Here is a 12,079-nt window from a genome sequence, read left to right as displayed (position 1 = left end):
CTTTATGTTGCCGGTAGTGACGGAATGGCTTTATGTTGCCGGGAGTGACGGAATGGCTTTATGTTGCCGGTAGTGACGGAATGGCTTTATGTTGCCGGGAGTGACGGAATGGCTTTATGTTGCCGGGAGTGACGGAATGGCTTTATGTTGCCGGTAGTGACGGAATGGCTTTATGTTGCCGGTAGTGACGGAATGGCTTTATGTTGCCGGTAGTGACGGAACAGCTATATCTTAACAGTAGTGATGGAATAGCTTTGTCTTTTAAAATTGTAACAGAAAATCAGTACCTTGGCCAGCTGCTGCTCGGAGGCGAACCCCAGTCCGAACACTGTGTTTGCTCTGCTGTCAGCCCATTGGCCAAACTTCTGGGACGTCTTGGTGAAGGTCATGTTTGGGGTGATGGTGCTGTTGATGATCACCTGAAGGGAGACAGGAAATGACACGTTAGTAGGAGATGCGGTAGTGCCCCTGGAGCAGCTTGAGGGGGTACGGGCCTTGCTGGGCCACAGGGACATGGAATCGGGTCAAAGCACAAACAGTTTGGGAAACCAGTTTGGGACACCTCAGTTGGCAGCCAGTTTGGGAAACCAGTTTGGGACACCTCAGTTGGCAGCCAGTTTGGGAAACCAGTTTGGGACACCTCAGTTGGGACACCTCAGTTGGCAGCCAGTTTGGGAAACCAGTTTGGGAAACCAGTTTGGGACACCTCAGTTGGCAGCCCGTTTGGGAAACCAGTTTGGGACACCAGTTTGGGACACCTCAGTTGGCAGCCAGTTTGGGAAACCAGTTTGGGCCACAGTTTTGGGAAACCTCAGTGGGCCACAGTTTTGCATGTGCACACCTGGGGTGTAATCATTAGTCCAAACACTAAAACAAGAGTTTCTTTTGGATAAATTCAGGTAGGTCCCTCCCCATTTAATTCTCTCAGTACATCTAAAATAATCTTCTTGTACAAGATTCAGAAGTGAAGCTAACCGTTTAGCTTCTACAATACAACTCTGGCCAAAGATCAAGCTCTTATTCAGCATCAGAAATCAAAGTAAAAGTGAAATAACTCAATTTGCTTTTTGGGCAAAAAACCCCTAAATAAACCACACTTCTGTTAACAGACTCCTTCCCTTCTGAACTCCAGAGAAAGATATAAACATTTCCATAGTAACACAATGACAAGAGAAAGAGAGAAACATTTCCATAGTAACACAATGACAAGAGAAAGAGAGAAACATTTCCATAGTAACACAATGACAAGAGAAAGAGAGAAACATTTCCATAGTAACACAATGACAAGAGAAAGAGAGAAACATTTCCATAGTAACACAATGACAAGAGAAAGAGCTGGAGGCTTTATGTAATCTGAAGAGGAACAGAGTAATATCAGGACCATTAGAGGCTTTATGTAATCTGAAGAGGAACAGAGTAATATCAGGGCCATTAGAGGCTTTATGTAATCTGAAGAGGAACAGAGTAATATCAGGACCATTAGAGGCTTTATGTAATCTGAAGAGGAACAGAGTAATATCAGGACCATTAGAGGCTTTATGTAATCTGAAGAGGAACAGAGTAATATCAGGGCCATTAGAGGCTTTATGTAATCTGAAGAGGAACAGAGTAATATCAGGACCATTAGAGGCTTTATGTAATCTGAAGAGGAACAGAGTAATATCAGGACCATTAGAGGCTTTATGTAATCTGAAGAGGAACAGAGTAATATCAGGACCATTAGAGGCTTTATGTAATCTGAAGAGGAACAGAGTAATATCAGGGCCATTGCTTTATGTAATCTGAAGAGGAACAGAGTAATATCAGGACCATTAGAGGCTTTATGTAATCTGAAGAGGAACAGAGTAATATCAGGGCCATTAGAGGCTTTATGTAATCTGAAGAGGAACAGAGTAATATCAGGACCATTAGAGGCTTTATGTAATCTGAAGAGGAACAGAGTAATATCAGGACCATTAGAGGCTTTATGTAATCTGAAGAGGAACAGAGTAATATCAGGAACATTAGAGGCTTTATGTAATCTGAAGAGGAACAGAGTAATATCAGGACCATTAGAGGCTTTATGTAATCTGAAGAGGAACAGAGTAATATCAGGACCATTAGAGGCTTTATGTAATCTGAAGAGGAACAGAGTAATATCAGGGCCATTAGAGGCTTTATGTAATCTGAAGAGGAACAGAGTAATATCAGGACCATTAGAGGCTTTATGTAATCTGAAGAGGAACAGAGTAATATCAGGACCATTAGAGGCTTTATGTAATCTGAAGAGGAACAGAGTAATATCAGGACCATTAGAGGCTTTATGCACACACACACACACACACACACACACACACACACACACACACACACACACACACACACACACACACACACACACACACACACACACACACACACACACACACACACCCTGCCTCCAACTATGTCCAGTATGCACGTGTCCACACAGCCCACTGACCCATATAATGGTCATTACGACTCCCAAGCCTGTATCCCAAAAGGCACCCTATTCCCTATATAGTGCACTACTTTTGACCAGAGCCCTATAGAACTCTGGTCTAAAGTAGTGCACTATATAGGGAATAGGGAGTCATTTGGGACACAAGCCCTTCTCGGTTACAGTGTAGTCCAGTTGTTAAACTAGTAGCTGTTTAACAGGCCTGTTACTGTAGCATAATTACATGTATTAATAGTCTAATGATAGACTGCCTCCTAAATGGTCCTGAGGGCCCTGGTCTAAAGTAGTGCACTATATAGGGAATAGGGCTCTGGTCTATAGTAGTACCACTATATAGGGAATAGGGCCCTGGTCTATAGCAGTACCACTATATAGGGAATAGGGCTCTGGTCTATAGTAGTACCACTATATAGGGAATAGGGCCCTGGTCTATAGCAGTACCACTATATAGGGAATAGGGCTCTGGTCTATAGTAGTACCACTATATAGGGAATAGGGTGCTATTTGGGACAGAGCCAGTGTTTCCGGGAGAGAAGTGAGTCACTGTGACTGATATGGTAAGGAGCGTGATTGATGAAACTGATATAGATGAATAATCTACTGGTAAGGAGAAGGGTCCCAGGGTGTGTATGACAACACAGAAACCTCCAGAGTTGTGGACTCGAGTCACATGACTTGGACTCGAGTCTGACTCGAGTCACACATTCGATGACTTGAGACTGGGAGACTCAAGACTTGGGGACTTTGACTTTGACTTGAGACTGATGACTTGAGACTGATGACTTGAGACTTGGGGACTTGAGACCGATGACTTGAGACTGATGACTTGAGACTTGGGGACTTGAGACTTGGGGACTTTGACTTCGACTTGAAATTCTGTAGCCAGGTTTTGTAACATTTTGTCACCCATTTTGTGGCCCAGTCTCAAGGATTACTCTCCGCGCCACCAGAGATATCAGCCGCTGCATTGCACATTGCAAAAAAAATACAAATAAACCTGCAACAGATTGATTAGTGAAATGCACAGTCGGCCCTCTGATTGGACCAGAAAACTGTCAATCAATACAGATCAGGTGACAGGCGCAGTGCTTCTCAAAGTGGGTCACGAGTATGAAACTGAATGAGTCTCCAGACAGCAGACCCAGATGAGTCTCCAGATGAGTCTCCAGGTGAGTCTCCAGACAGCAGACCCAGATGAGTCTCCAGACAGCAGACCCAGATGAGTCTCCAGGTGAGTCTCCAGACAGCAGACCCAGATGAGTCTCCAGGTGAGTCTCCAGACAGCAGACCCAGATGAGTCTCCAGATGAGTCTCCAGACAGCAGACCCAGATGAGTCTCCAGATGAGTCTCCAGGTGAGTCTCCAGACAGCAGACCCAGATGAGTCTCCAGGTGAGTCTCCAGACAGCAGACCCAGATGAGTCTCCAGATGAGTCTCCAGACAGCAGACCCAGATGAGTCTCCAGGTGAGTCTCCAGACAGCAGACCCAGATGAGTCTCCAGATGAGTCTCCAGACAGCAGACCCAGATGAGTCTCCAGATGAGTCTCCAGGTGAGTCTCCAGACAGCAGACCCAGATGAGTCTCCAGACAGCAGATCCAGATGAGTCTCCAGACAGCAGACCCAGATGAGTCTCCAGATGAGTCTCCAGACGAGTCTCCAGACGAGTCTCCAGACGAGTCTCCAGACAACAGCTCTCGTTTCATTTTCTACAATATGCCTACGTTTAAATGACCCATAATTAAAGAAAGTAATCCATACAGTTTATCAATCCACTACGGACACATCTCGGCCAGAGCGATAACATTAGTCTACCCAGCTAATTCATTGATCACATTCATATTTCAGACAGACCTAGTTTGGCTGGTTACTGGCTGTATGTCTGAAGACAGACCTAGTTTGGCTGGTTACTGGCTGTATGTCTGAAGACAGACCTAGTTTGGCTGGTTACTGGCTGTATGTCTGAAGACAGACCTAGTTTGGCTGGTTACTGGCTGTATGTCTGAAGACAGACCTAGTTTGGTTACTGGTTACTGGCTGTATGTCTGAAGACAGACCTAGTTTGGCTGGTTACTGGCTGTATGTCTGAAGACAGACCTAGTTTGGCTGGTTACTGGCTGTATGTCTGAAGACAGACCTAGTTTGGCTGGTTACTGGCTGTATGTCTGAAGACAGACCTAGTTTGGCTGGTTACTGGCTGTATGTCTGAAGACAGACCTAGTTTGGCTGGTTACTGGCTGTATGTCTGAAGACAGACCTAGTTTGGCTGGTTACTGGCTGTATGTCTGAAGACAGACCTAGTTTGGCTGGTTACTGGCTGTATGTCTGAAGACAGACCTAGTTTGGCTGGTTACTGGCTGTATGTCTGAAGACAGACCTAGTTTGGCTGGTTACTGGCTGTATGTCTGAAGACAGACCTAGTTTGGCTGGTTACTGGCTGTATGTCTGAGGACAGACCTAGTTTGGCTGGTTACTGGCTGTATGTCTGAAGACAGACCTAGTTTGGCTGGTTACTGGCTGTATGTCTGAAGACAGACCTAGTTTGGCTGGTTACTGGCTGTATGTCTGAGGACAGACCTAGTTTGGCTGGTTACTGGCTGTATGTCTGAAGACAGACCTAGTTTGGCTGGTTACTGGCTGTATGTCTGAAGACAGACCTAGTTTGGCTGGTTACTGGCTGTATGTCTGAAGACAGACCTAGTTTGGCTGGTTACTGGCTGTATGTCTGAAGACAGACCTAGTTTGGCTGGTTACTGGCTGTATGTCTGAAGACAGACCTAGTTTGGCTGGTTACTGGCTGTATGTCTGAAGACAGACCTAGTTTGGCTGGTTACTGGCTGTATGTCTGAAGACAGACCTAGTTCGGCTGGTTACTGGCTGTATGTCTGAAGACAGACCTAGTTCGGCTGGTTACTGGCTGTATGTCTGAAGACAGACCTAGTTTGGCTGGTTACTGGCTGTATGTCTGAAGACAGACCTAGTTTGGCTGGTTACTGGCTGTATGTCTGAAGACAGACCTAGTTTGGCTGGTTACTGGCTGTATGTCTGAAGACAGACCTAGTTTGGCTGGTTACTGGCTGTATGTCTGAAGACAGCTGTAACATCACACTAGGAGAGGCAGGAGGATGAGGGTGGGCGGGTGGGTGGGTGGGCGGGCAGGTGGGCGGGCAGGCGGGCGGGCAGGCAGGCAGGCAGGCAGGCAGGCAGGCAGGCTGGCCCTCCAAAGTGACAGGCAAGTTGAAGACAGACTGTGCTTTCTTTGTCTTTCAATCTCCACTGCATACAGGAAAGGTAGGGTGTATTATCCTGTTGGACCCCAGAGAAGTGACATCATATCCCTAGTTGATATTGGCTGCTAACATGAATGACTTCCATCTCAAAATGTAGTTTACGTCGGTGTCCTGCAGTTTGAAAATGCGTTGCTGTTTATGGCTGCAATGGCAGGCTACATTTGGGCAGCGATTGTGCACCGGGGTCGCGAACCACCCCTTTGGGGGTGGGGTGGGGTGGGGGGTTGTGCACCGGGGTCGCAAACCACCCTTTGGGGGTGGGGTGGGGGGGGTTGTGCACCGGGGTCGCGAACCTCCCCTTTGGGGGTGCGGTGGGGTGGGGGGGTTGTGAACCTCCTCTTTGGGGGTGGGGTGGGGTGGGGTGGGGTGGGGTGAAAAACGTTTGAGACCAACAGATTTACAGCGAGAGGATTGGCATAGTAAATACTCATAGTAAATACTCATAGTAAATACACATAGTAAATACTCATAGTAAATACACATAGTAAATACACATAGTAAATACTCATAGTAAATACTCATAGTAAATACTCATAGTAAATACACATAGTAAATACTCATAGTAAATACTCATAGTAAATACTCATAGTAAATACTCATAGTAAATACTCATAGTAAATACTCATAGTAAATACTCAGCTCTACAAACTGTTTGGGGATCCAGGATATGAACTGTTGACCTTGAAGCTCAGCAGCAATGAGGCAACAATTACTAGACCAGACCTCCTCGTCTTCAGTATGAAATGAAGATGAAGCTGCATTTGGAATCTGTTCAAATGTATTATGACGTATTCAAAATATGTTGTAGACAAAATAATGAGAATGTCTGTCTGGTAGCATCAATACATAGACACAGATGTGTAATTGAACAAGCTATTTGAATGTGTCGTTTATTTTACTTGAAAAAAACGTACGACTTGGACTCGACTCGAGACTCAAACCGTTCTAGTTGGGACTCGACTCGAGACTCAAACCGTTCTAGTTGGGACTCGACTCGAGACTCAAACCGTTCTAGTTGGGACTCGACTCGAGACTCAAACCGTTCTAGTTGGGACTCGACTCGAGACTCAAACCGTTCTAGTTGGGACTCGACTCGAGACTCAAACCGTTCTAGTTGGGACTCGACTCGAGACTCAAACCGTTCTAGTTGGGACTCGACTCGAGACTCAAACCGTTCTAGTTGGGACTCGACTCGAGACTCAAACCGTTCTAGTTGGGACTCGACTCGAGACTCAAACCGTTCTAGTTGGGACTCGACTCGAGACTCAAACCGTTCTAGTTGGGACTCGACTCGAGACTCAAACCGTTCTAGTTGGGACTCGACTCGAGACTCAAACCGTTCTAGTTGGGACTCGACTCGAGACTCAAACCGTTCTAGTTGGGACTCGACTCGAGACTCAAACCGTTCTAGTTGGGACTCGACCCACCACCACACACACACACACACACACACACACACACACACACACACACACACACACACACACACACACACACACACACACACACACACACACACACACACACACACACACACAAGCGAGAACACCCACCCTCCCACTCTGTCTCGGAGCAGCACAGAGAACTGATCCCAACACTTAAGAGACAACACCAGACATGTTAATTACTATGCACCCCTTGTCTCATAGCAACATGGCCTTGCTCCAAAATTAGGACTAGGAATAACTGACAACCGCTGTCCTCCTCTCATTCTTCCTCCTCTCTCTCCCTCCCTCCCCATTATCACCCGTCTCCCTCTTTCCCCTCCATCTCTTCCTCAACCCCCATCTCTACCCCTCAACCCCCATCTCTACCCCTCAACCCCCATCTCTACCCCTCAACCCCCATCTCTACCCTCACCCTCCATCTCTACCCTCACCCTCCTGCCTCTCCCTCATCCTCCTGCCTCTCCCTCATCCTCCTGCCTCTCCCTCATCCTCCTGCCTCTCCCTCATCCTCCTGCCTCTCCCTCATCCTCCTGCCTCTCCCTCATCCTCCTGCCTCTCCCTCATCCTCCTGCCTCTCCCTCATCCTCCTGCCTCTCCCTCATCCTCCTGCCTCTCCCTCATCCTCCTGCCTCTCCCTCATCCTCCTGCCTCTCCCTCATCCTCCTGCCTCTCCCTCATCCTCCTGCCTCTCCCTCATCCTCCTGCCTCTCCCTGTCTCTCCCTCATCCTCCTGCCTCCCCCTCACCCTCCTGCCTCTCCCTGCCTCTCCCCCACCCTCCTGCCTCTCCCTCATCATCCTGTCTCTCCCTCTCCCTCATCATACTGTCTCTCTCCTCCTCTCCCTGTCTCTCCCTCATCCTCCTGCCTCTCCCTCTCCCTCATCATACTGTCTCTCTCCTCCTCTCCCTGCCTCTCCCTCATCCTCCTGCCTCTCCCCGTCTCTCCCTCATCCTCCTGCCTCCCCCTCACCCTCCTGCCTCATCATCCTGTCTCTCCCTATCCCTCATCATCCTGTCTCTCTCCTCCTCTCCCTGCCTCTCCCTTCTTTTTATATTTCCCTCACCACCCCATCTCCCTCTCTACCGAGGAGCTAACACTTATCTTTTTTTCCAGAGCTCAGACCTCACACCCTCACACCTCACTGAGAGCTCAGAACACTGTCCAAATCAGACATGCATGACAAATCCCCAGAGCTTTGTATTTCCAATAAAAGGCTCTGTAAAACACAACGTCAGACAAGAGAACTTGAAGAGACGGGGAGTTAGACAACAACCTTTACTGACATGCTTTAGAGACACAGCTCAGCTTGTTGTCAAGGTTATCCAGAGGTGACTGTTGCTAGGGCTCGAGGAAGACCCTCTCTGAGAGGTCAAAGAATTTGAAATTTGCATGTATGTTTTCTACGCATGCACACAACCATCCGCCCCCCTCCTACTATCATCGCCCTCCTATCCTCGCCCTCCTATCCTCGCCCTCCTACCCTCGCCCTTCTACCCTCCTACCCTCGCCCTCTATCGTTCTATCCTCGCCCTCCTACCCTCCTATCCTCGCCCTCCTACCCTCCTATCCTCGCCCTCCTATCCTCGCCCTCCTATCCTCGCCCTCCTATCCTCACCCTCCTACCCTCCTATCATCTCCCTCCTATCCTCCTATCCTCGCCCTCCTACCCTCTCCCTCCTATCCTCGCCCTCCTATCCTCGCCCTCCTATCCTCGCCCTCCTATCCTCGCCCTCCTATCCTCGCCCTCCTATCCTCGCCCTCCTATCCTCGCCCTCCTATCCTCGCCCTCCTATCCTCGCCCTCCTATCCTCGCCCTCCTACCCTCGCCCTCCTACCCTCGCCCTCCTATCCTCGCCCTCCTATCCTCGCCCTCCTATCCTCGCCCTCCTATCCTCGCCCTCCTATCCTCGCCCTCCTATCCTCGCCCTCCTATCCTCGCCCTCCTATCCTCGCCCTCCTATCCTCGCCCTCCCTATCCTCGCCCTCCTATCCTCGCCCTCCCTATCCTCGCCCTCCTATCCTCGCCCTCCTATCCTCGCCCTCCCTCATCCTCACCCTCCTATCCTCACCCTCCTACCCTCCAATCCTTTCCCTCCTATCCTCACCCTCCTGTCCTCGCCCTCCTACCCTCCTATCGTCTGGCGCCTACCCTCCCATCCTCCTACCCTCCCATCCTCCTACCCTCCCATCATCCTCACCCTCCTATCCTCACCGTCCTATCCTCACCGCCCTATCCTTACCCTCCTATCCTCACCTTCCTATCCTCGCCCTCCTATCCGTTACTACACTGTTGGAGCTATAAACACCAGCATTACTACACTGTTGGAGACAGAAACACCAACATTACTACACTGTTGGAGATAGAAACATCAACATTACCACACTGTTGGAGATAGAAACACCAGCATTACTACACTGTTGGAGCTAGAAACACCAACATTACTACACTGTTGGAGCTAGAAACACCAGCATTACTACACTGTTGGAGACAGAAACACCAGCATTACTACACTGTTGGAGCTAGAAACACCAGCATTACTACACTGTTGGAGCTAGAAACACCAGCATTACTACACTGTTGGAGCTAGAAACACCAGCATTACTACACTGTTGGAGCTAGAAACACCAGCATTACTACACTGTTGGAGCTAGAAACACCAGCATTACTACACTGTTGGAGCTAGAAACACCAGCATTACTACACTGTTGGAGCTAGAAACACCAGCATTACTACACTGTTGGAGCTATAAACACCAGCATTACTACACTGTTGGAGATAGAAACACCAGCATTACTACACTGTTGGAGCTAGAAACACCAGCATTACTACACTGTTGGAGCTAGAAACACCAGCATTACTACACTGTTGGAGACAGAAACACCAGCATTACTACACTGTTGGAGCTAGAAACACCAGCATTACTACACTGTTGGAGACAGAAACACCAGCATTACTACACTGTTGGAGCTAGAAACACCAGCATTACTATACTGTTGGAGCTATAAACACCAGCATTACTACACTGTTGGAGACAGAAACACCAGCATTACTACACTGTTGGAGATAGAAACACCAGCATTACTCTGCACTTGCGATAACATCTGAGTGGCGCAGGAGTCTAAGGCACTGCATCCCAGTGCAAGAGGTCTCACTACAGTCCCCAGGCAGTATCACACACTGCCCAGCGTCGTCCAGGTTTTAGGGGGAGTAGGGCATCTTTGTAAATAAGAATTTGTTCTTAACAGATTTGCCTCTTTAAATAAAGGCTGAATTTATTTTAAAAATGAAATAGGTACGCGACCAATTAAATGTGATTATGAAGTAGTGGCCTAGATAGGGATTCGGGGCGCCATGTGGGACTCATCCCAAGTCCCTGATAGAAGACCGGTACGTTCACAGGGAATTAAGGAGATTCAGTCTTCAGTTGTATCTCTCTCTGTGTGTCTAAGATCTCTGACATGTCATGGTTGTCTTCAGTCTGTGTCTAAGATCTCTGACATGTCATGGTTGTCTTCAGTCTGTGTCTAAGATCTCTGACATGTCATGGTTGTATTCAGTATGTGTGTAAGATCTCTGACATGTCATGGTTGTCTTCAGTATGTGTGTAAGATCAGATCTCTGACATGTCATGGTTGTCTTCAGTCTGTGTCTAAGATCTCTGACATGTCATGGTTGTATTCAGTATGTGTGTAAGATCTCTGACATGTCATGGTTGTCTTCAGTCTGTGTCTAAGATCTCTGACATGTCATGGTTGTATTCAGTATGTGTGTAAGATCTCTGACATGTCATGGTTGTATTCAGTATGTGTGTAAGATCTCTGACATGTCATGGTTGTATTCAGTATGTGTCTAAGATCTCTGACATGTCATGGTTGTATTCAGTATGTGTGTAAGATCTCTGACATGTCATGGTTGTATTCAGTATGTGTGTAAGATCTCTGACATGTCATGGTTGTATGTGTTAATGTAACTGGAGTAGTCTGTCTCAATAAACCTGATCAAACACATGCAGGAGGAGAGAGAGACACAACACCCTCCTATCTTAGTTTCTCATTTCAACTGTGTAGGGCGGCTATCTCAGAGAGATACAGTATTAACGTCTTCCCAAATCTGAAATTACCCACCCAGAGAGACGGAGGAGAGAGACAGAGGAGAAAGGAGAGAGGAGAGAGGAGAGAGAGAAAGAGAAGAGAGAGAGGGGAGAGTTTGGTGTGTGTGTGTCAGGTCTCCACCCCACATTAGCATGGTGATGACCCAAACACTGTTCATCCTCTTCATATGAAGGGATGAAGAGATGAGAAGAGGAAGAGGGAGACAGAGAGAAGAGGAAGAGGGAGACAGAGAGAAGAGGAAGACAGAGAGAAGAGGAAGAGGGAGACAGAGAGAAGAGGAAGAGGAAGAGGGAGACAGAGAGAAGAGGGAGACAGAGAGAAGAGGGAGACAGAGAGAAGAGGAAGAGGGAGACAGAAAGAAGAGGAAGAGGGAGACAGAGAGAAGAGGAAGACAGAGAGAAGAGGGAGACAGAGAGAAGAGGAAGAGGAGACAGAGAGAAGAGGAAGAGGGAGACAGAGAGAAGAGGGAGACAGAGAGAAGAGGGAGACAGAGAGAAGAGGAAGAGGGAGACAGAGAGAAGAGGGAGACAGAGAGAAGAGGGAGACAGAGAGAAGAGGGAGACAGAGAGAAGAGGGAGACAGAGAGAAGCGGAAGAGGGAGACAGAGAGAAGCGGAAGAGGGAGACAGAGAGAAGCGGAAGAGGGAGACAGAGAGAAGCGGAAGAGGGAGACAGAGAGAAGCGGAAGAGGGAGACAGAGAGAAGCGGAAGAGGAGACAGAGAGAAGCGGAAGAGGGAGACAGAGAGAAGCGGAAGAGGGAGACAGAGA

At 48.1% G+C, this 12,079-nt stretch overlaps 1 protein-coding gene and 1 pseudogene across 1 annotated transcript; one reads left to right on the top strand and one right to left on the bottom strand.

The window, feature by feature from the left end:
- The window catches only part of LOC124024846, a 36,847-nt pseudogene extending 36,332 nt beyond the window's left edge, over window positions 1–515 (bottom strand).
- An 8,089-nt stretch (window positions 516–8,604) lies between these two features.
- Window positions 8,605–9,487, top strand: LOC124024845 (36.4 kDa proline-rich protein-like; the record flags this gene model as incomplete). Its single annotated transcript, XM_046338612.1, has 1 exon — window positions 8,605–9,487. A coding segment is annotated over exon 1 (883 nt), but the record flags the coding sequence as incomplete, so codon positions are not given.
- Between the last annotated feature and the right edge of the window lie 2,592 nt (window positions 9,488–12,079).

Source organism: Oncorhynchus gorbuscha, unplaced genomic scaffold (genome assembly GCF_021184085.1).
Source record: "Oncorhynchus gorbuscha isolate QuinsamMale2020 ecotype Even-year unplaced genomic scaffold, OgorEven_v1.0 Un_scaffold_2032, whole genome shotgun sequence".
Taxonomy (NCBI): Eukaryota; Metazoa; Chordata; class Actinopteri; order Salmoniformes; family Salmonidae; genus Oncorhynchus; species Oncorhynchus gorbuscha.
Note: the sequence above shows the minus strand (reverse complement) of the source record. Positions and strands in the feature narration are given on the sequence as shown.